Source organism: Epinephelus lanceolatus, chromosome 11 (assembly GCF_041903045.1).
Source record: "Epinephelus lanceolatus isolate andai-2023 chromosome 11, ASM4190304v1, whole genome shotgun sequence".
In the NCBI taxonomy this organism is placed as follows: Eukaryota; Metazoa; Chordata; class Actinopteri; order Perciformes; family Serranidae; genus Epinephelus; species Epinephelus lanceolatus.
In genome coordinates, this window is record NC_135744.1 from 31822832 (window position 1) to 31846205 (window position 23374).

The 23374-nt window shown below is 40.1% G+C and overlaps 2 protein-coding genes and 1 long non-coding RNA gene across 4 annotated transcripts; 2 read left to right on the forward strand and 1 right to left on the reverse strand.

Annotated features, from left to right (window-relative positions):
• Positions 1 to 105: 105 nt before the first annotated feature.
• mettl27 (methyltransferase like 27) lies at positions 106 to 5869 on the reverse strand. Of its 2 annotated transcripts, XM_033645197.2 has the most exons (7): positions 5832 to 5869; positions 3677 to 3768; positions 3095 to 3225; positions 2669 to 2797; positions 1980 to 2115; positions 1654 to 1746; positions 106 to 584 (listed from the first exon to the last, which is right to left on the reverse strand). In XM_033645197.2, the coding sequence occupies exons 1-7, from the start codon at positions 5852 to 5854 to the stop codon at positions 376 to 378; spliced, it is 813 nt and encodes a 270-aa protein (XP_033501088.1). In that variant the 5' UTR covers positions 5855 to 5869; the 3' UTR covers positions 106 to 375. The 2 variants fall into 2 exon arrangements, with proteins under 2 accessions (XP_033501088.1, XP_078028642.1); XM_078172516.1 differs by lacking the exons at positions 3677 to 3768; positions 5832 to 5869 and adding an exon at positions 3343 to 3656.
• On the forward strand, positions 4443 to 17445 carry nf2b (NF2, moesin-ezrin-radixin like (MERLIN) tumor suppressor b). Its single transcript, XM_033645185.2, has 17 exons — positions 4443 to 4810; positions 5075 to 5190; positions 7500 to 7625; positions 8150 to 8272; positions 8433 to 8516; positions 9159 to 9227; positions 9354 to 9436; positions 10269 to 10344; positions 10441 to 10578; positions 11215 to 11289; positions 11392 to 11505; positions 11628 to 11750; positions 12101 to 12318; positions 12541 to 12643; positions 13167 to 13303; positions 13388 to 13556; positions 15279 to 17445. The coding sequence occupies exons 2-17, from the start codon at positions 5101 to 5103 to the stop codon at positions 15324 to 15326; spliced, it is 1776 nt and encodes a 591-aa protein (XP_033501076.1). The 5' UTR covers positions 4443 to 4810; positions 5075 to 5100; the 3' UTR covers positions 15327 to 17445.
• A 3749-nt stretch (positions 17446 to 21194) lies between these two features.
• Positions 21195 to 22620, forward strand: LOC144464587 (uncharacterized). The gene is made up of 4 exons (XR_013492271.1): positions 21195 to 21471; positions 21767 to 21850; positions 21955 to 22083; positions 22177 to 22620. It is a non-coding gene; the product is annotated as an uncharacterized LOC144464587 (long non-coding RNA).
• The last annotated feature ends 754 nt before the right edge of the window (positions 22621 to 23374 follow it).

Below are 23374 nucleotides of genomic sequence, written 5' to 3' on the forward strand. Positions count from 1 at the left end.
CCACTAGATGCCACTAAATCCTACACACTGGTCCTTTAATGTGCGGTGAAAACTGATGCATTACGGACACATACGTAAGTTACACCTTCACATATCACACAGTTATCATGTTCATCATATCATTTTTTACTAGGAAGACTTTACTGCATATCCACAAGATAATGTACATCTTTAGTAATCTGAAGTGTTTTTTCAGATACCAATTTTACTGCAGCATGAATATTGTTAAACATGAAAATGAAACATTTATTCATCAACATTTGGAGTCTTATATTTACATTGGCGACTGGAGCTCCATATCTTTATTTTGTATCTTCTTCAGTTGTTGTGTACCTTTGCTGATAAGATGTCCCATCATCATTGTCCTGCAATGTACTATAGTTGTAGTCTCTTATAAAGGTACACAGCACCAGATATATAGCCGTCCTCCTGCTCCGACACCGCTCTCTCCCAGTCTTCCACCTCAGTGACCTCTACACAAGTCCAGAGCCCTGCATCCTCCATCAGCTTCAGCTCATACTCCAGGGCGGCTTTGTACTCCACATTGTCTTGGTTACTTCTAGTTGTCATGCAAATATAGCCACCTAGTGGAAAAGGGTGAGAATGCAGGGGTGTTTTTAACAGAGTTCAGTTTTTCACAATTGCTAAGACATGCTTAATGGAACTGGGATCCACTTGATCTTCATCATCATCATCATCATCATCATCCTCTTAGCAAAGCAGAAGTTCTCTCTTAAAATGTACTGACACTTTTCCATTGGTTTCACACATTCTTCACACCCTTTTTCAAAACCGTTAACACAGATCTCGTAAAAAGACCCAAAACTCTTTTCGACAAACATGTATTTACAGCTGATAGAACTTACTTACATAATTATAAATCTCTAACACACCTGTGTGAAACGCCTGTGCTCAACTCTTCAATCAACAATCAGTCCTTATCCATTTGTAAAAGGTACCACCTCAGTGTTGCTATTTGTAAGCAAGGATCAGAGAGGCCAAAGGCATGTAAAAATGAACACTGAATGTAATACTGTAAAATGAATGAAGGAAACTCTACTAAAATCATCTTTGGAGAGAAGCACTGATTTAATATCATGCTGTTTTGGCACGTACTACAACTATGTAAAGTATCAACGAATGGCACAGGCACAAATAAAGGTTGAACCGCCTCATATTGGCAGCTGCATTTTGTTGTCCACTGTGTAATGATTAATTGAAAGAATGCATTGATTTGAGCACATGTTGTGTTGACTGATGGAAATATTTGCTTTTTTTAAGATTACTTTTTGGGCTTTTTGCCTTTAATGACAGGATAGTTTGCAGCGTGAAAGGGGGAGAGAGTAAGAGAGCATGATGGGGTGCCCGCTCCACCCACTGAGCAACTGGGTGCCCCCAAAGATTTGCTTTTGTTGCACATTTTTAATGTTTGTTTTAGTGTTGGAGCATTTTGCGAACAAAAACATGTGTAATTTTGGCCAGAAACTTTCAGTTTAGGCTTGTGTGTGAACTGCTCTGAATTCTGAATGGACGAACATGTTCAAGCAAATGAAAAAAACTGTAAAGCTCACTTTCAGTGAGGAGATGCTCATTTACAACCATGGATCGGAATTACGGTTAAGACATCATCAGACCTAAAAAATATGCTCTCACCTGGTTTGGTGGACTTGCACATCTCTCTGACGACACTAACCGGGACCTGACCAACACTCAGTGCTCCAATGATCACGACCACATCAAACAAACCTGCAGGGAAGAGGAGAGAGGTGAAGGAGTAAAGATACAAGAGAGTTTACATCACTACTGATAATGACAATAAAGATTTATAATATTCAATAGTTGTAATATCATGTAAGACAAGAGTTTTGATTTGTGTTTTTCAAAATAAGTTTATAAAGTCTAACCTGCCCCCTTGATGATCACCTATTGAATCACAGTAATAAATGACCCATTAGAAATAATTCAAATCATTATATTACCCCACTGGACAGGTAGCGGCCCCTCTCCTAGCATGGACTGCTTCAGGTCCTGGTACAACCCGCTCTTTCTGGCCATCTCCAACATAGCTTTACTTCCATCAATACCCACAAAATGTCCAAATCCATGTCTCTTCATCTGTAAAACAGAGACACATTGGCTGTTTATCAGTCCTACTGGTTAAATCAACTTAATGTAGAAGCTAAAAACTCATAGTGATGAGGTCTCACGAGACCAAGAAGGGAAAGGTTTTGAAGTTTTGATCCAAACAATAAATTAGTATATGTAAGGAGAGAGGGGAAAAGAAGAGGAAGAAAGTCTTTAAAGCCACTCCTTGTTGTCTGTGCATACGAGTTAAAAAAAAAAGATACACTGCATACAATATTAAAAAGCATACTACAAAAACCACAATTCACATAATGTAAATGAGGTAACAATAAAAGTACCAGAGTCAATAAATGCCACATATTTGACTGGATATACTTTATCTTCTAAACTGAAACATACCAGGCATCAATACAGATGTCATAGTTTAAAGAAATGATTATTTTATTTTTAGTGTTTTCAGAAGCACAGAAAAAAGGCCTTTGTCAAATATTAAATTACATACAAGCTGTGAATATGCAGTTACTCCTCTAGATTCAGTTTTCCTTTGACTATAATCTCATAAACCAGGATCTTGTGAGTGTACCTGTTTGGCCATCAGTCCTGTGCCACAGGCCAAATCCAACACTACAGCTGCTTCACGGTCACCGCTGAAATGAGAGGAGATGCTGTCTGCTGCCAGACTTGGTGCACGGTACTCCAGAACTTCCAGATCCTACTCAAACCATTTTTAAGAAAGAACAATGATTTTTAAAACAAAGAAACAAGATAAACATGGCACTGCAAGACTACATTTGGCTACATACAAAGGAAATAGAGGCCAGTTTTTAAAACATTTTATAAGATACACAGGGAGCCACATAATGATATGTATTTTGGGACTTCATTGACTCAGTGTTGTTTTCAGTCGGACATGTTTCACTTCATCAGTTAAACCTTTCCCATTATTTAACTTGACATAAGAAATACAGCCAATATTTACTGATATGTTACTTTACTTCAGTCATCTCACCTGTTCATAGTTCTCTGCCCAGGAGTTGTAAAAGTCGACCTTTTCTGCTGATGTGGTGGACTTATGAGCTGATAAGACGGCCGCTTTCACATTTTCAAATGTGTTAGTGGCAGCTGCCATTGTATAAAAACCTGTTCAGAGAAAGAACGAACCAGGGACAATATAGTCAAGTGTTAACAATAATAACAACAGATATCAGAATATGTATCATAGATTGGAAGTTTAACGTGTGAGTTAGTATACCATACTTGGTTTTGATTTGGCTTTTCAGTGACTCCTTTTGTGATTTCATGTGCAGACAAACAAATCTGAAAATATCTCCAAATCAATTCTGGGAAATCAATTGGTAATTGTGTTACGCGTTATATTAATATGGAATATGTGGGGGCGATTTAAAACACTGTGCAACTGCTACACTGAAAACCACTTCCTTGCTTCATGTTTCTATTAGCAAAAAATAGAAAATTATTTTAAACCCTGAATTGCACTGTGTAGGAGCCTGGACTTTGGCCGACCTCAGCCTGCTGCTACAACTATTAACAGTACATAAGAGATGAGCATGCATGGTAGTGACAGAGTTACCTGCATTAGCCTTTTGTTGTTGTTGTTTTGTGCAGTTTCCTCTTCGGTCAGGTTTCAAGTTGCTTCCCCCAGCCGTTGCCAAATGTAGGCTACTGTAACGACATAAAACTCTGTGTTTTTCATTCACAGCTCGGTGTACCAGGAAGCAACACCACTAGCCTACGTGTTTGCCCTCCTGCTGCTGCATTCACGGCCACCATACTATTTAACCTAAGCCGCACAGATCTTAACAACAACAATAATAATAATAATAATAATAATAACAATAACAATAATAACAACAACAACAACAACAACAACAACAAACGTTGTTCGTGTAGCAGTTCAAAGGTGATTTACAGCTAATAAAAGTGTATAGTGGTGCACGACATAAAAATACAGTTTCAAAAACAGAAACAGATAATCAACAATAAAAGCAATATAAAGAAACACAATAAAAGGCAAATAAAACCAAAAAGAAACAACAAACATATAAAAACAGCTCATACACGTGTTTTTTCTAAGGGTTTTTTTTTATGTGGCACAGACTCACTGACCTGACAGTGAGAGGGAGGCATTTCCAAAATGTTGGAGCTAAAACAGTAAGCACGATGCCCCTTTATTTTGAGACTGTAAGAGTAAGTGTTTAGAAGATAAGAGTTAGATGTATAATTTCTATTAGACCATTAAACGCATGCAAAACCTATATTTCCGACAATTCCTGAAGGCACCATTCATTCTTCCAGATTCCTGCACATGCGCAGTGGCGTTATCCCAGGCTGCTATTCGTGTTCCCACCTGTAGAGTGACCAGGAGTCAAAACAAAAATCTTCTGGAAAGTCCTCTTGATTTTTTAAAGCAAGCTAACCAGCTAAAGCACGTAGCCCCCGACAACGTGAGCAAAGGTGGTTCCAAGTGATATCCATGACAGTTTAAATAGCTTCAAAGTAAATCCGTGCGATTCATTTCATTATGGAGTTCTCTCAAAAGTTCCACTCTTTCTACAACTTGTTTTGGTCCGTTTTCGTGGCATAGCTGGGAAGCTAACGCTGTCTAGTAATATCTAGCTAGCTAGCTTAGCTTAGCACTCCCCAACAAAACAGCCCAGCCTCCACTGAGTCTCGTCGGACGGCAGAAGTCTAACTTTACTCGCAGGTAACGGGCCTTTACTGTATTTCAGCTGCCTGTTTTGTTTTCTACCAAGAAGTAATTTTTGTTTTTCTGTAAAACTACTTAAAACATTAAAATCTTGCTGTCTGGTGGCTAATTAGCAGTAACAGTTGAGGTCAGCTACCTTGAATCTGTCATGTATCTTGCACTTAAACGTTCAGTTATCTGTCTTATCGCTTGTAAAATTTCATGTTATGTCGTGAAATCAGGTTTACGCTTATAATTCTTCAGCTGTGTCCTTTTCCTCAGATTTCTTTGGCAGCAACACCTCCAACATGTCTATCCTAGGGTTAAAGAAGAAACAGCCAAAGACTTTTAAAGTCAAAGTCATCACCATGGATGCTGAAATGGAGTTCAGCTGTGAGGTACGGATTTATTTAGGCAATGGGGCTGAAAGGATGCCGTATCCATTGATGGATGGATGGATGTGTGTGTTATTTCAGTGTCTAGGTCAGTGTGTAAGCATGTATTGTATGTTTAAGTCTTTTTGTTGCACATACAGTTAGCCCTCTCAGATTCAGGGACAAGCTCACTAAGGAATAGCGTTAAACATCCTTGCATTTTAAATATTTGTTTTGCATAAGTGATGATGTGCAGACTTTTCAGATGCCTCATGTCTCAGGTGTTACAGCCTCCATACAAACAGTAACAAAACCCAGCTCAATAGGGGCAGGAGGCTGCAACATATAAAAGAGGACGCCACACCAAAGGTAACAGTTTACCCACCAGCTTTATTGTATACCCCAAAACATTAAACAAAGACACAAACAAACTAAAAGGAAAACATAAGGGACTGGAGACCCCGGCCAAAAGGAACAAAAGGAGGGAAGACGCTGGGCCAACCACACAGTGGGCCGTCGTTCCCAGCGTCTCCCCCTAAACTACCTAAAACATGAATTACACCTAAAGAAAACAAAAGAGACGAATAACGTGACTACTGGCAAACTCCAGCCCAAACTAACACAACAAACTAAAAGAGCATGGGGGGAAAAAGATTCCTCCCTACCTGATCTGCTGTTTGTGAGCCATGTGCTGTGCCACGCCTCTCTTGTCTCTACACTCCCTGTCCCTCTTATGCCCTCCTCCTCTCTCTACCTGAGTGCTAATTGCACTCAGGTGCGAGGCAGGCAGAGGGAGGAGGGAGACCAGGCTGGCAGAGAGAGAGAGAGAGAGAGAGAGCTAGAGAGAACAGGCTGCTGCACATAACAAAAGGTTCTAGCTCCTGAGAGCTGAGCGCGCGCACACACGCACACACACATATACATGTATGTATATGCTGATCAGCCAAAACATTAAAACCACTGACAGGTGAAGTGAATAACTTTGATTATTTTGTTCCAGTGCATTGTTCTGCTGGGAAACCTTTGGTTCTGGCAGTCATCAACCTGACATGTTCCACCAACTCAAACACCGTTGCAGACCAAGTACACCCCCTCATGGCAACAGTACTCCCCACTGGATAATGCACCCTGCCACACTGCAAACATCTCGCAGGAACGGCCCAAGGAATGTGACAAAGACCAGTGTCAACCTGGCCTCCACATTCCCCAGATCCCAATCTGAATGAGCATCTGTGGCACGCGCTATTAACCCACCTCACAACCCACTGGACTAAATGGATCTGCCACCAACGCACTGGTGCCAGACACCACAGGACACTCCCAGAGACTCCTGTTCAGAGCCAAGTCTGATCCAAGGAGGCCCCACCTTGGATTAGGGGTACTTCTGTTGTACCGCCACATAACAAGAATCCTTGAGCAGATTGGGACCTGGGAAATTTAGAAGCCAGGTTGACACCTTGAGCTTTTTGTCATGCTCCACAGGCCATTTCTGAACAGCTTTTTATAGTGTGGCATGCTGTGGGACTTCCAGAACCAGAATGATACCAGACTGGTTTTAACATATGATCCATTTATTGTTGCAGTCTGCAGTCTGCATCCTGGTGCATCTCAGTTTAGCTAGATAGACCGGGCCCAGATTTCTCCATAGTCATTAGTTCAAGGTCCGCATAGTTTAAGGGTGTTTTCACATATAGTCCTTTTCAAATAAACCAAAGTGGACCAACAGAAAAGGGACTCAGTTCTTTTTGTATTCACACTGTCAGGACTCAGTTCTCTTTTTCTCAGCCATGTTGAGTTTGCTGTCTCTAGTGAGTAGCTGTCTGTCATTCACTCGTCTACAGCAGCATGTGGCATTTCAAAATGAAAGCTCTGTGTTGAAGATTCATTGTACTTTAAAATAAAGTGTCTTTTTTACAAATTTGACACATTTGTGAGTCACTTGCGGTCCATTCAGAATGGACTCATGACCCACCAGTTGCAAACCACTAGTCTAAATGATAGCCAGCCTCATTAAATATGTGGCATTTGTCGTGTGAAATAGTGCCTGTGCTTTTTTTTTTTCTCCTGGTAAAGTGTATTAATGTTTTATTACTAGTTTGTTAGTGAAGGTTATCGCCACCCTTGCTATTAAATACTGAAGAAATCTTCACAAAACCATCACATCAAGACTTTATCAGCAAGATTTCTATTCAAAAAGAGCGTGAGTTATTAGTTTATATTTGGGTTGATTCCAGCAGTCACTGAAATGGGTACAACACAACAACTTCAGAACAGCGCATTTGCTTACAGCATCTTAACTTACTGGTCTCTTTATCACTCACTTTTTATTTCAGGTGAAGTGGAAAGGTAAAGACCTGTTTGACCTGGTGTGTCGCACTGTTGGTTTGAGGGAGACTTGGTTTTTCGGACTCAGGTACACAGTAAAGGACACCTACGCCTGGCTGAAACCAGAGAAGCGGGTGAGTGAATTAGTGAACTTGTGAAGGTCAAACTGGCTAATGAGGATATAAAAACAACACAACTTGAACAATATTTCAGATGCTATGTGGTTAAAATGTTTTGCACAATGCAGCTGATTTGTATGAAGTGCCCAAAATTGAAAGATGAGGCTATTCTGGATCATAGGGCTGCAACTAATGATAATTTCCATTATGAGGCATTTTTTACCATCAAACAATTGATGTTCAGTCAGAATATAGCACAAAAAATACCCATCACAATTTTCCCAGAGTACAAGGTGACATCTTTGAATTGCTTGTGATCTGACAAACCAAAAAATGCCCATTCACAGTGATTTAAAACAGGAAATCATCACATCACTCAGCTTATTTAAATTGATGAGGAATTAAAAATCGACCAGTTAAGCAATTAACTGCTTAACTGTTTAGTGTGTTGCTAGTAATAATTACTCAGACACTGATCATGACATGATTTAGTGAGGGCCTGGTCTGATAAACATATTATTGTGCACTTTTCTTCCAAGGTCTTGGACCAAGAGGTTCCAAAGGACTCTCCCATAACATTTCATTTCCTGGCAAAATTCTTCCCAGAAAAAGTAGAAGAAGAGCTGGTTCAAGAGATAACTCAGCACCTCTTCTTCTTGCAGGTAATCTAACAGATAACCTTTCTCGTGAAATCACCTTTGGCTCGATTGTTTTTGTAAAAACATTTATAGTAAATTTCTGATCTCATGCTTTAGAAAACTAAATGAAAAATGTTCACTTGGTTAAATACATGTTCTTACGTGTCCTCAAATTCTTGTACAGGTGAAAAAACAGATATTAGATGAAGAGATATTCTGTTCCCCTGAAGCATCTGTCCTGTTGGCATCGTACGCTGTCCAGGCCAAGGTGAGAAAGCCAAAATGTTTTGATCAGCTTTATGCAAAGATGCTCTCTGTGTATGGACACAACAGCACAGATGGTATAAAGCATGAAAAAACATTTCTTCCTCTTGGGTACTGATGTTTTTCCTCACAAGAAGATGCAGGGCAACTTATTGACAGAGGAGATCTATGTGATGGTGCAAACAAATCTGTTTTATTTTCAGTTAGGCTCATACACAGTGTATGCTTCAGAGGACTAATGTGTAGGATTTAGTGGCATCTAGCAGTGAGGTTCCAGATTGCAACCAGCTGAAACGTCTCCTGTGCACCAAGCCTGTAGGAGAACTTTGGTGGCCGAGGTGAAAACGTGAATGGCCAGTGTGTGATTTGTTGGTTCTGGGTTACTGTAAAACAATATGAATGACTCCGTGAAGGAGGACACGCTCCGTATGTAGAAAGAAACAGCTCTTTCTAAGGTGATTGAAACAAACTGTTCTTATTTTCAGGTGATTTATAACTAATGAAAATGTAGTTATGAATATTATTTACCATTTTTGCCATTCTACACACCAGACCTTACGTTTCGATTTTGTGCAACAATAATGTCCACATATCTTTCTTTTGCTTTTCTTGTTTTCCACTGCCTCCCCCTCAATCTCAATCACAGTATGGGGACTATGACCCAAACTTTCACAAGCCAGGCTTCCTGGCACAAGACGAGCTTTTGCCAAAAAGAGTAAGTATACAGTACTATGTGTACATTTGTCTCTTTATTGTTACAGCAGTTAGCCAGTGTTTGTGTGCTTGTGTGTAGGCATACAGTATATAATGTCTTTCCTGTGATCCTGTATCGGTATTCCAGGTTTTGATGCAGTACCAAATGACAGCTGACATGTGGGAGGAGAAGATCACAGCTTGGTATGCAGAACACAGAGGCATCGCCAGGTAGGACCGACAAAGGAGTGCTCCTGGAATCCAGCATAAAAAGAGAAATGATCACTTTGCAGTAGGGGTGTCGTGATTCCAATGCTAAATTGAGAATTTGTCGGAATGAGCTTTCAATTTAGATTATTTATCCTCACCCTTATCCTCACCCCCACCTTTACCCTGCTTTTTTGCATGTGTCCAAAGAAGAAAAAAAAAACACTTACCTGTAGCCTGCAGCTGTACTTTTCTTTTTCTTTTCTTGAGTCAGAGATGATAGGGAAACTGGAAAGCCACAAAGCCTCCCAGAAGTCAGCAGTTTGGCAACGTTTTGCCGTCCCCTTAAGTTCTGTTAATTACAAATCTGTGGTTGAAAGGAAAACTACAATTTGTAGGCTGTGCTTGTGATGGAAAAGTAAAGCAAGGTGACTTTTTGGGGGTGAGGAACCTGAAGCTGTTTTTATAAAGAACCTTTCTGCCATCTAGTGGCTATACTTTTTGTTCCCTGGGGCAATAGGTTATTGTGATATTTTATTTAAATTTTACCATTTGGCCCTGGTGTTGTACATTTCAAAGAGATATGACAGTTAAATTACACTTGATACCATGTGGCCTAACTTTTTAAAGAAGAATTTGGAAATGTAAATGACAGTTGACGGGGCGTAAAACCAATGATTTGTTAATCTTTACGAATTAAGACTCAATAGTCAAATCAGTCAAGTCATAGAGTCAAATCAGATTGTGGATCTTAAAAATCATGACACACCTACTTTAAGGTGTAGTCTTAGATTTTGTAGATAAAGTGTGATAAACGTATATGCCTTCTCTTCCTTATTTTTAACCGTCCATACAGGGATGAGGCTGAGATGGAATACCTAAAAATCGCTCAGGACCTTGAGATGTACGGTGTCAGCTACTTTGCCATAACTGTGAGTGCAAATTACTGTGCCTTGTTAATGTATTTTAAAAACGCAACATTACTGTCATGCTGGTTTACATTTCTGTGTTACACATCTCATCGACAGCAAAATAAGAGGGACACAGACCTCTTACTGGGAGTGGATGCTCAGGGTCTTCACATCTACAGTCCTAACAGCAAACTCAACCCTAACAAATCCTTTCCTTGGAGTGGCATCCGCAACATCTCTTACAGCGAAAAGGAGGTAATGCAAGTAGTTTACTGTCTTTTCCGATCTTCCCTAGATCGAGACTTTGTGCTTTTTTTATGTCACATTCCTGTCACTTTGGAAGAATTGTAAAAGCAGGTGCCATATCTTGTTCTTTTGGTTGTTTAACTGGATGAAAATTCAACATCCATAATGATCACATGAGGGAAATAGGCTGAATCTTTCGTCGCTACAGATACACTGCCAAAGACAAAACAGCTGTCTATGCCTTAAGGCTGTTTAATTTTCCCAGAGCCTTCAAATAGTATCATCTATCCGAACAACAATCCACAAATCCAAATCTATTCAGTTTATTATCATGTATGACAAAGAAAAGCATCAAATTCCCACATTTATTAAGCATGAATCAAAAAAAGTTTTACTTATTTCCTTTTAAAAAAATGACTAAAATGATTATCCAATGAGCAGAATAGTTGACAATTGATTATTCATTGCAGTTCTACGATGCAGCTGCTCAGTAAACCTGCAACAATTCAGTATAGGATTTTCACTCTAACCAGTTAACTGTATTGGTGTAAAGGCATCAAAGCTGTGCTGTGTTTCGAGACAATGCTAAAAGAAAGTTGTCAGTTTTGTAGAAGAACTGATTTTAATAACTTCCTTATGTTGCAGTTCACAATCAAACCCCTGGATAAGAAGAAAGATGTTTTCAAGTTCTACTCGTCTCAGCTGCGTGTCAACAAACTGGTTGGTTTACCTCTTTAACTGTGTAAATGTTTAACTATTGAAAATTTAGATGAGAGTTATGTTAAGTAAGATGGTGCTGGTTTGTATCGGCTTTGTCTTTAGATCCTGCAGTTGTGCATCGGTAACCATGATCTATTCATGAGGCGGAGGAAGGTGGACTCCATTGAAGTGCAACAGATGAAGGCTCAAGCAAAAGAGGAGAAGGCCCGCAAGAAGGTCAGCGCCCTCTTAGCTCCATCGTAGCAATTAGAATAACAGATTAAGCGTGATGTACACCATGCGTACATCATCATGGTTTATTGTCTTATATTTAATCTGATTTCTCGGCCTTGATCTAGATGGAGCGTCAAATCCTGGCACGGGAAAAACAGATGAGAGAGGAAGCAGAACGGGCAAAAGAGGAGATGGAACGTAGACTTTTCCAGCTGCAGGACGAGGCACGACTGGCCAACGAGGCTCTGGTAAAAGCTTTATGTACATGAGATAATTGACCTTTCGTTTATACCTGCCCCTTTGTGATGATTGCATTAGAGTCAATGGAGCACAGCTGTGTTGTTGTGGGACCCTGGTCTGAGCCTGCCCGATGCTACATAATGATCGTCCAGTCTGCATCCAGGGGCAGGACTTAGCTACGGGTTAATTGTTGAATCTCCCAGACAATTGAGTGAGCTCCTGTTTGGGCAACAAGCTTTACACCCCTGTTGTTAATATATGTTATACAGACAGATTCCTCTGTCATGCTAAGCCCTAAACTCTTGCATGATTTATCTTAAATTTTCTTCATGAAAATTCTTTTGAAATATTTCTCCAGCTGCGATCTGAGGAGACAGCGGACCTGCTGGCAGAGAAGGCCCAAATTGCTGAGGAGGAGGCCAAGCTGTTGGCCCACAAGGCTGCAGAAGCGGAGCAGGACAGGCAGAGGTTAGAGGTCACCGCCATGAAGACCAAGGAGGAGAAAAGACTGATGGAGCAGAAGATGAGGGAGGCAGAGCAGCTGGCTGTCAAACTGGTGGAGCAGTCAGAAAGGAGGTCTGGATTCAATTACAGCTTTTCTGTATGCATAACATTTATTATATTTTTCAATTAAAAAGCCATTGATAGCCAACAGTACGTTCTTTCTACCCCTGCATCCAGAATAAGTGAAAAACACACACAGTATTCTGCTTATAATACTCCCAAGCGTTACCTGTAAATTAATAACACTCTTACTGTTTCCCACCAGTCTTGAAGTAACCAATGCTCTGGTTCCAGGTTGAAGGAGGCAGATCATCTGAAACAGGACCTGACTGAGGCAAAGGACGCTGAGCGGAGAGCCAAACAGAAGCTGCTGGAGATCACCAAAACAACATACCCTGTATGGTGATGATGATAATGATGATGATGCTGGTCTGCTCTTTATGATACCTTTGTTATTTATTTTTGTGAGTGAATGCAACTTCTTAGTGTTTAAAATAGACTTGGGAGGTATCAATTTTTTCATACCTTCCAGAAATTTCACCAGGGTAAGTAGAATATGACGGTATTTGTGTTGGCATACATTAATTACCTGCTGTGCTTTGAAGGTAACTTATGTTAGATACATCAACTTTATAAATCCCCAATATGGCATGTAATCTGAACAGAAAATGAGGAAATATAAGCATGAATGCAATGTGCACCACCAACCGAGTTTTGAAGTGCTTTATTATAGGCTTGATTTAGTTGGATAAGAAGCTTGCTTTCATTTTTTGTTGTCGTTCAAAATAAGAGCTGTCAAAATGTAGTAACAGTACCATAAAACAAAAAAGTATAATGTGCATAAAGTTAAACTTTGAGATCACTGTCAGTTTTCGCCATGGTGTAACCACTGACTTGACACCCGTTTGCCTGTCTTCCAGCTCATAGCAGCCTACTCTACTCCTGCTCCCCCCGCTCCTCCTGAAGCAGCCGACTTTGCCTATGAATCGGCGTCAACGCGCCTCGACTTCAAGGACTCTGACATGAAGAGGCTGTCCATGGAGATCGAGAGAGAGAGGTGAGTTTAAATCCCCTGCGGCAACACTTTAGAAAGACAGCTGAGATGTGCTCGTGTATGATCTCTTGTCACGGGTCAATGCAGGCTGGAGTACATGGAGAAGAGTAAACACCTGCAGGACCAGCTGAAGGAACTGAAGACAGAGATCGAGTCTCTGAAGCTGGAGGAGCAGCAGCAACAGGCTGGCCTCTACAGCCTCCGCAATGAGGCAAGGGGATACATCCAGGAGCCTGTCTACATACCTCACAGCAACGTACGCATGAACACTTCATATGATCTTCTTCTTAGTGTTGATATTACTAATATTATATGTTTTAGTGATGATTGGTTGCCTTTCAGAATGTCTTAGTAGTGTGTATAAACCTGTGGATCTAGCTAATACTATCGTTTCATAATAACATGCTTACATGTAAACCACAGCCAGTTTACTTCACTTTCTGACTTTTTATTTGCATCACCCAAAGCATAATAGGAATTGTAGTGCCAGAAATATTTCTTCTAAATGGAAATAAGGAAAACACTGTGTCAAAACCCATGATAGTGATGTTTTTTTGTTTTTTTTGACAGTACAAAGATGTTAAATACACCAGAAATCTAGAAGTCATTACTAATACCAGTAGAATTCCACAATCTCGATACCCAACTTGATACCACGGTAAAAAACAAACAAATTCATGAACTTAAAAGTACACTCCTTAATTAAAACATTACCACCAGTTGATGTGGTTTTGTTAGATTTCGAGGGCAAGGAAACATATTAATATATAGCCTGCAGTATTTGTAACCTATTTCTTCACCATTGATTTTAATGATACCAATGCAGTCATCGATTGTGCTTATTCCTTCAACTCTTTATCGATTCCCTTAATGATTCCTGATCAGTTGTCTGTGTGGGCGGCCCATACAGGTTTCAGGGTCAGTGCAACAGTTTTATAATCTCTGAGCCTGAACACAGTGTTGACACAGAGTAGAAAATAGGCATGCATACGACTCAGGTGGGCAAGAGCTCCACTGTTGAACAGTTTTCTTTGTTAAAGAAAAACCTGCTAAGCCTGCCTGAGTGGCATAAATGTTATTATAACAGGATATTTACCCTGGGAAGCAGTGCGACACGTGCAGCGAGTGTCAAATACATGACATTCCTGGAAATTTAAGCCCATGTTGTGTGGAGAGATGTTTCAGCACATTGCTGGTTTTCCACACTTATTGATATTATAATTTTACAGACATGGCAAACAGCACTGTTGTAATCTCTCTTTGACAAATGAAGTCATGCTTTGGACCATTTTATCCTCTCGCCCATGTTGCGTGTTTTCAGCAGCGTAGACCCATGTGTTTGGCATCATTGTCTTGCAGTGCACAACTGTCAGAAAAGCATGTTGGCATTGCTAAAATGCAATCCGCCCATTTTCCCCTGTGATTGGATGGCTGGATAAGAAGTGACAGTAACGAGTGCAGTGTTTTGCCCAAAATTGAACAAAAAAAACAAAACAAAAAAAAAGCATAGTGCAAATATGCGGCACTCGCCTTGCAAAAAAATCTAAATAAATACACAGGCCTTAGGCAACAGAGCCTTTCTTTTCCAAACGTTGAGGCGGAGCTGTCGCTGCAGCTGTACTTTCTCTGTTGTTGTTCTTCCGTGCTTATGGCTTGTAACTGCAGACACAACACTTGTAGGCATATAAGTAGTGAAGAAAAACGAACACCAGCACATTTTAAGAGTTTTGGCATTGACTTGGTAGCCAAGTCTCAGTTCCCCTGACATTCCTACTCTATACATTAACAGATATCTTTTGAGTCAAACCAGCCAAAAGTTTAATGGGTTCCTGGCTTAAATATTCTGTTGTGGGATGACAAAATATTCAAGATGTGATTTATATGAAATACAATAGTATTTGTTGTATCAGTAGTGACGTTTAGGAAACTGTACTTCTTGTTGCTCTCTCAGACGGCTCATACTCCTCTTGTTTTGCAGCGAAACTCTGCGTACATGTCTCAGATGGCCTTCTTTGAAGAAGTGTGATCCTGCGAGATGAGGAAGGAGGGCACCGGCTGTTGTGACTCAGTGCTTTCTCCAAATGTTGGGTTAATTTTTTTACCTGGCTGAAACTAACAAACAGACACTCACATACACCACGACTGTGTGCTTTGGAAAGACTTTAAATCAATCCTCGACAACAAACAGCCACTTTGGGCTCCCTGCACAGGTTGTTACGCTAGATTGTACCACCTGCTACACTACAGCGCCTTCCGCATTTCTTTTTATATATAATGAACACATTAATGTGTGTATCTAACACAGATGCAGGACATGGTGCTGAAAATGGATGTATGATGGAGTTGCTGATGTTTTTGTGTGTGTGTGTGTGTGTGTGTGTGTGTGTGTGTGCGCGTGTGTGTGTGTGTGTGTTTGTGGTTTTAAGGGATACTTAGCTGTAAGGTGGTCTGATTTAAGTTCATAACTTAATCACAAGTTATAAATGAGTGCCTTGACAACTTTTTGGGATAGGGATCGGGGTTCAGATTTATCAAAAACCGGCTTTAGGCAAGGTTCCTGCTTCGCATGTAATTAAGTAAATTATCTTATTCAGGCTGGGGAATTTCTGAAAAGTTAAACATATCAGTATAGATTTTGTAGATATGGTCATTTTCTTTCAAATCAGCAAAGTGCCTCTCAAATTTTTGAAAACAGAATGTCAAAGAAATCCAAATGCTCAAATTTCTGATTATACTTTGACCAAACTATCGTAGCTTTGAACGCTAAAATTCCACTTAAGACAACTCTTGATTAGTGATATGTAATATGAGGATTAACATTGTGATCTTGTGCATAAAACTAATTTATAAAAGTAGTAATTGCAACTCACAGAAAAGTCCAAATTTGACAAGCAGACATGTGCAGGGACAGTGTCTAGATGTGACACTCCATAAAAAAATGCAGTGTTTAATCTTTGTTTTGGTCTTTTGCTTGTGATTGTTTGCTGTTTCTGTTACTTGGTTCATGAACTGCCTTCACTGATAACAGCAGTCTGGTGTCTTCATCGTCCCTAGTGCCTCATGGTGGTAGTTAATAGAAATGTAGAATACAGTTACAAGCTTGAGCTCTGCCATTTCAGATTTTTATATTTTGTACGCTAGACTGTTGATGTGCCTTGGACTTTATTTTTTACTATTGTGATCTGAGTTGCTAAGGTTTTATTTGGTATCGTTGTACTCATGTGTCTTAGCAGTAGTATGGGGTCATACCCTGACCTATTTACAGAGTAGCAGACTGATGGCTTTCCTGCTTCCTTTTTTGTGTTTTCTCTGCTCATGTACTTCTCAGGGTTAGTGTTGGAGACAATCACTGCAGGTAGACTCTTTTGTTCTTCCCCTGAGATAAACAGTATCTTTTAATGTTTACCTTTTTGAACAGGCTATTTTCAGTTAACTTAGTCCAGTAGTATTTCACAGAGTTTTTGACAGCAGTGTGTGTGCTGCATTTCACAGATAAAAAGGTAGGTAATCTGAGTAAACCTTTAATCGACTACAGTCCTCATTACATTCTTAAAAAGGGAGAGGCTGGATGCCAAATATACAGCCGGAGATTCTGCATGTTTGTTTATTTGGACCGGCCTGTGACAAACAATGGTTGCCCTCATGATTGGGTTATAAATGAGAAATGCTCACCTTGGTCTTTTCTAAATGATATTGTGTCAAATGGCCCAGTGGAAGTGTTTTTTTTGGGTTTTTTTTCATCAACACATTGCTTAAGTGCTTCGATTTGCATCTTTAACTTTATTTATTTGTGCTATAAATCCTTAAATAACATCACCATGCCTGTTTTCTTGAGCTCTGTCATTGTGTGGGAATTTCATGTTCTTTTTGTTTTTCAGAAATGGGATTTTCCTGCCAAATTCGAGTCCAGTGTAAACAGTGATTTTCACTCAGAACATGATTGTACATTAGGGGACGCCTTGGGTTTACGTTGAAGTGACAAAAATACTACAATTTCACATCGAAGTTGTGTCAATGATTTATTTGGTTTATCAAGTTATATCAGTTCATTACAACAGTGTATGTGCAGACATAAATGAGCTGTCTCACAGATGATTTATTTTTTGCTTCCTCATGTGTCAATAAAACCAGTCGTCTTAACTACAGAGCAAAGTCCACACAATCCTCTACATTTTTTACAATTTATTTTAATATTAGAACATGCTTAGAAATTCATAATGTGCACCAAAATACACACATGTACAGACAGTGTTAATGTCTGATTGGGTGATGTTGGCTATGATATTTGCAGAAAAATCAAATCCTGCCCAGCAGTATTGGTCGTTTGTACACAATGTCATAATCAGGTTTTGCCATTTCCAGTGATCATGTCACTGACTGTGTTTACATGCACAAAATGTTCTGGATTTTGCACTTATTCAGAAGAACACAATATTCCTACCAAGCTGTTTACATGGCCAATAAAATAATAATATTTTGGTAATATTCCAGGTTACATGCAGCAATGCAGAATCTGTTAAACCTGCTGTTGAATGTCCTTCATCATGTCAATATGTATATATATATACTATACTATAATATAGTATAGTGAAACAGCTGGAGCCACTTGTGGCATTTGCTTCTTTGCATCAGAATAGGAAGTTTCCACTGGTGGCCAACTTGTTTGATCATGCAAACATAGCTTCCCTCTTTTATTAATTAAACCACCTTCTTTAACAGGTAAGTGTTGAGATCTCCATATCCAAGTCTTTCATAACGTTTCAAAGTAGGTGTGTTGTTCTGACCAAAAATGTGGGCTTTCTTTTAGGCATGCATCTCTATCCCCCAACCTTGTGTGTTGGTTTGTGTACGATGCATCCATGACAACGCACAGAGCTGACTGTAAACATGCAAGACGCCATGTGTTGCAAACTGGTACAAAACTTAAGTTGAATTCCAAATGGGCTGTATACGTGTCCAAAGAATGCCATTAAAACCCAAATAATACCAGCACATCTCAAGTCTCAATCGGAAAATGCTACATTCACACAAAGGCCTAAATTGGAATATCCAAATGGAATATGCTGTTCACATGACCTGCATCAAATTCAGAACATTGTTAAATTCAGAATAATAGTGGAAAATTGGTGTGCATGAAAACATAGCCACTGTAGTGCAGTCATCAGGTGAGTTGCCACCAAATGTTAGATGTTTTGAAAAGCTGTTACGAAGGACTGGACCCTAAAATTCAATAGAGGTAGCAAGTCTGCACTTAAGTGTTATCAGTAGGTCACAGATCTTTGCAAATCCAGCAAATTAATTTTAACTTTAAAGACATTACATTGCTATTTATAGTATTTAGTGGCAATCAAATGCAACCAATTATCACAACATACAGCAGTTTCTACCAAATCCTCTTTTTATTTTCAACACAGTTTGCGTCAGACAGATTAGTTTTTCTGTTTTTCATAGATAAAGTGAAATCAAAAGGAAGACAGCCTATCAAGAGCCAACAGCTGACTGCTCAGGAACTAACCTGAAGCAACTTTTTAGCACAAAAAGGGTTTTCAAATGGGGAGATACTGTACATGTGACCTGCAGAGAAACACTAATATTGCAAAGACACGCTCATTTTGAACTAACACTAATGTAAACTGCAAAGTGTCTATGCATTCAGAAATATTCATATTAAAACATTGTAAAAGGCATTTTTGTGGTCACTTAGATTGTTTGGATTTGTGTGAAATAAAATGAAAATGACACACTCCATTGAGTTCCAACCTGGCCTTCAACGGAGAAACAGTGAAAACAGAGCAACAGCCACTAACAGCAGAACACAGAATAAGAGCTCCATATTTGTGTCTTTCAGTCACTTGGGCAGGTGCAGTGTGAAGACGCTGGCCAGCAATATTGTTCAATAATATTGGCTGTTCCGAATATTGTTCGGAACAGCCTAGCACGAAGGGTGCTGCATCACCAGTGTGCTCTCAGCAGAGTCCTGCGACAAGCCCTTCTGGACCCCAGAAAGGAAAACAAGGAGCTGGCTGCAGAAAATGCGGCTCTGAGGGAGAGGACAGCCAGCAGGGAGCTCAGCTGGGAGCAAGAAAAAAAGGTGCTGCTGGATGAAAGGGACTCTTTACTTTCCACTCTGAAGGCTTTAGAGCCCACAAGAGCCGGTCAAAAACAGTTCCATACTCCGTGCGAGGAGATTAACAGATTATTTAGAGAAAAGAAGGAGGAAATCTGCTCTTTAAGAGACCGTCTGCACTTCCAGAAGATGGAGATGGAGAAGGTCAAGAAATCCTGGAAAGTAGAGCAGGACCAGTTCAATGAGATGAAACCTTCCTTTGACAAAGTAGCGACACAGTTAAATGAAGAGTGGGAAATGCGGTGGATTGTTAGACAGAGGGAGACAGCCACCGAGCTGGAGACTCTGCAGCAGGGCTGTGAGAAGAAGGTGAGCCAGGTCATCCAGGACAAGGATGATCTGATGACCAGTGTCAGAAAGGGAATGATGGCATTGGAAGAGGGGAAACGTGGCCGAGCTGAGAGCAAAGGAGATGGTTACACCACATCAGCTGATCATTCTCAAATGAATAATAACTTGTTGGATTATGACATATATTTCAGATTCAGCCTTTCAGAGAAAATACTGAATTATATGCTGTCTCTGCCTTTTCAGCAGCTCGCTTTAAAAATGGACAAAGAGAAGGCAAAGATGAAAAAGGAGAAAAAGAGTGCAAAGATGACGACAGGAAAGATGTTCAGGATTCTGACTTTATTCTCAGAATGCAAATAATTTTTTTCACAGGTGGCACTTTGGGCCTCTTAGTACTAACTGAGCATGGTTTAAACACCACAGCCTACCTGAGTATTGTTGCTGACCGTGTCCATCCCTTTATGACCACAGTGTACCCATTTTCTGATGGCTACTTCCAGCAGGATAATGCACCATGTCACAAAGCTCAAATCATCTCAAACTGGTTTCTTGAACATGACAATGAGTTCACTGTACTCCAATGGCCTCCACAGTCACCAGATCTCAATCCAATAGAGCACCTTTGGGATGTGGTGGAGCAGGAGATTCGCATCATGGATGTGCAGCCGACAAATCTGCGGCAACTGTGGGATGCTATCATGTCAGTATCTCTTAATCTAATCTAATCTCTGAGGAATGTTTCCAGCACCTTGTTAAATCTTTGCCACCAAGAATCAAGGCAGTTCTGAAGGCAAACGGGGTTCAACAGCTGCTATACAGAGGTCAGCCACTCAAAACAAACTGTATAATAATAAATACTGTATAATCAACAATCTAAACAAACCTTCACCATGTGAATCGTTCAAATGCTACAAGAGGGTTTCTACCTTGTATCTAGTGAGAGTGTATGATTATCAGACCCCCTGACCTTTGACCCCTGACCACAGTTGAGCAATCTGAAGGTCTTATACATTTTCCAATGAGTTACAGTAACTTGTTTTACCACCAGAGGGTTCAAGAGAGCAGATATTAACTTTCTCTGGGCTTCAGAGATTTAACAAATAATTTACAAGATAAAACATGATATAAGATGCAAAAGACTATCATCACGATGTTCTGACAGAGGACAGTTTTTATATCAGTTTATAATATATCAGAGAGAATGAGATGAGTAGTGAGACAGAGCCTTCTCTGAACTGATTCAAATAACCCTCAGTCACACTAAAAGGCCTCAGCATTAGGATAAGTGTGTTTCTGTGACTGTTTGTCTGTGTGTGTATTAATAAACAGGGTGTATGCACAGCTGTGACTGCATGAGAGGGGATTATAGTCAAAGTGTTGCAGCAGCCTGTAGCAGCTTGTATTTTCTCAGCAGCACAGAGATCGTATTGAATCATCTGAGGCCTTGACTCAAACTATCAAGCAAAAACACTTGTTGTTTTTCCCATTGGTTCAGCCAGCTGAAGTTTGGAGACTACATAAGACAGGCCGACTCTACCACTGTACCTTTGTGAAGACGTGTAAGTGGACAATGAGGGTTGTTGTTGGTTTGCTGTTGTTGCTGCTGGCTCTGTGTGGGTCAGGGGCTCAGGGGGAGGGTGGAGGCCTCGGACAGGTGGGTGAGATCAGTGAGTTTCAGGAGACAGCTCCAAGAGATGCAGCTGAGGAATCCGCTGAGTCAACCACAAAGCAAACCACCCACATCTGGGCAGAGGTGAGGGCACTGAGAGACATGGTGGTGGAGCTCAAGGTGTTCGTGCAGCTGCTGCAGTTTTATATGAATGTGGTGTGACTTTAATCAGTACACTTGTAAACACATCAAAAGTATGAAAGAGAGATATCAGCACTAATAGAACGAGGGAGGTGATGGTCTTTGTCACAGTTTATATAATGAATGATGGAAGTTGCCGTTTTGAAAAAGCATGAGGGTCAGGTTACTGTATATAACTTGTTGTGCATGTTAACAGTCTGCTCTGCTCTGTAATTAACTGTCACTGCATTAACTCCAGACTTACAGACCAGACTGAGCAGCAGTGAGAGTGAACTTCTCCTCAGCAAGTCCAGGATTGACCAGCTGGAGAGAGAAAATGCAGGTGATGATTGTAACACACACACACACACACACACACACACACACACACACACACAATTTTAATGACATAATTAATGACATGATTTACTTTTTTTGTGTTAACAGAGAAACCAAAGGTGGCCTTTTACACAGCTCTGACTGATGACAGAGATCTAGGACCATACAACACCAACATTACACTGAAATACAGCAAAGTCTTCACCAACATTGGCAATGCTTACAATCCAGCTACAGGTAATATACTGCAGGTCACATGATCATGTGTGGTCTAATAGATCTACATGAACATGTTGTTACTGTTTTCCATTTTCTATTTTTACTCCATAGGTTTCTTCACAGCACCAGTCAAAGGGGTCTACTATCTCCAGTTCACTGTGTGTGGTAGCCAGGCAGGTCTTATGGGTGTGTATGTGTACAAGAACAACCAGCGGATCATGTCTAATGTCGAGCGAAAGGAAGACATAGGTTCTGAGTATTTGACTAACTCTGTTGTCTTGGAGCTGATGACAGGAGATGAAATTCACCTGGTTCTCCCATCAGGCCAGTCTGTCTTTGACAATGAGAATAACCACAGCACCTTCAGTGGCTCTCTTCTCTTCACACTGTGAGGGTGTTGTTCAGGCTGATGTGTGATTGACTTGTCACACACTCTGTTGTGCCTCCAAGACAAACATCTGTACATTTACTGTATGTATCAAATAAAGTGATTCTGACCTCCTTCTTGTGTCATCACATCAAAACAACACTCAAATAAACCCAAGACTAATTGAAGTTCTGGTTGTCATCACTGAGTGTATGTCTTCATACATAAAAGCTATATTAGAAATTTCCATGAACTTTTAGATTAAAATCTGAATCGCACCACGCTGTAAAGCCTGATTGAAATTTTTCTGATACACCACATGAGCCACATTAACCCGAGTTGGGATGTAGGCTGGTAAAAGAAAGAGACAAAATCTATGTTGGAAACTGAAATGTCAGACATTTGTAGAGTTGTGGAATTCTTAAAGTATGGAATCTTGCAATGATATACAGGTTAACCACAGGATGGCAGCGTTTGTGTTCATGTAAATAATTTTTATAGGCAATCATTGATCTTACAGACATCTTTCTAGTCAAAGATGTGCACTAATACATCAAAAAATCGTGTTAAAAACAAATATCTGTTCATCAATGCATCAAAATACAAAACAAGCAACAACTATGTACAGACACAGTGGATCAATGGTGTTCTAAGCCGAGAGTGAAGTCACAGTGCCTCTGTGTGTATTAATCTGAGTTTCTCTGTTCTTTGCAGAGGTGAAAAAAAAGTACTAGAATATTGTACTCAAGTAAAATTAGGCCTACTGTTGAGTGGCATCACTCGGTTACGTGTGCTAGTGGAATAACATAAGCAACATGACTCTCCAAACCAACAGTACATTCAATCTCTATAGACAGCACTTCACAGCCTGTACATACAACTAATTATCAGCTAGTTTTAATTAACCAGAAAAGAGACACCCCCTGCATAAATGATCAACAA

Bases quoted from the DNA above. Each gene is read 5' to 3' on its own strand.
- nf2b (XM_033645185.2), top strand. From the start codon at position 5,101: ATGTCTATCCTAGGGTTAAAGAAGAAACAGCCAAAGACTTTTAAAGTC. The intron at 11,506-11,627 runs GTCAGCGCCCTC...GCCTTGATCTAG, and splicing joins AGGAGAAGGCCCGCAAGAAG to ATGGAGCGTCAAATCCTGGC. The intron at 13,557-15,278 runs GTACGCATGAAC...CTTGTTTTGCAG, and splicing joins TCTACATACCTCACAGCAAC to CGAAACTCTGCGTACATGTC.
- mettl27 (XM_033645197.2), bottom strand. From the start codon at position 5,854: ATGGCTCACAAACAGCAGATCAG. The intron at 3,769-5,831 runs GTAGGGAGGAAT...ATGTCGTTACAG, and splicing joins GCTCACAAACAGCAGATCAG to TAGCCTACATTTGGCAACGG. The intron at 2,798-3,094 runs GTGAGATGACTG...TGGTTTGAGTAG, and splicing joins GGGCAGAGAACTATGAACAG to GATCTGGAAGTTCTGGAGTA.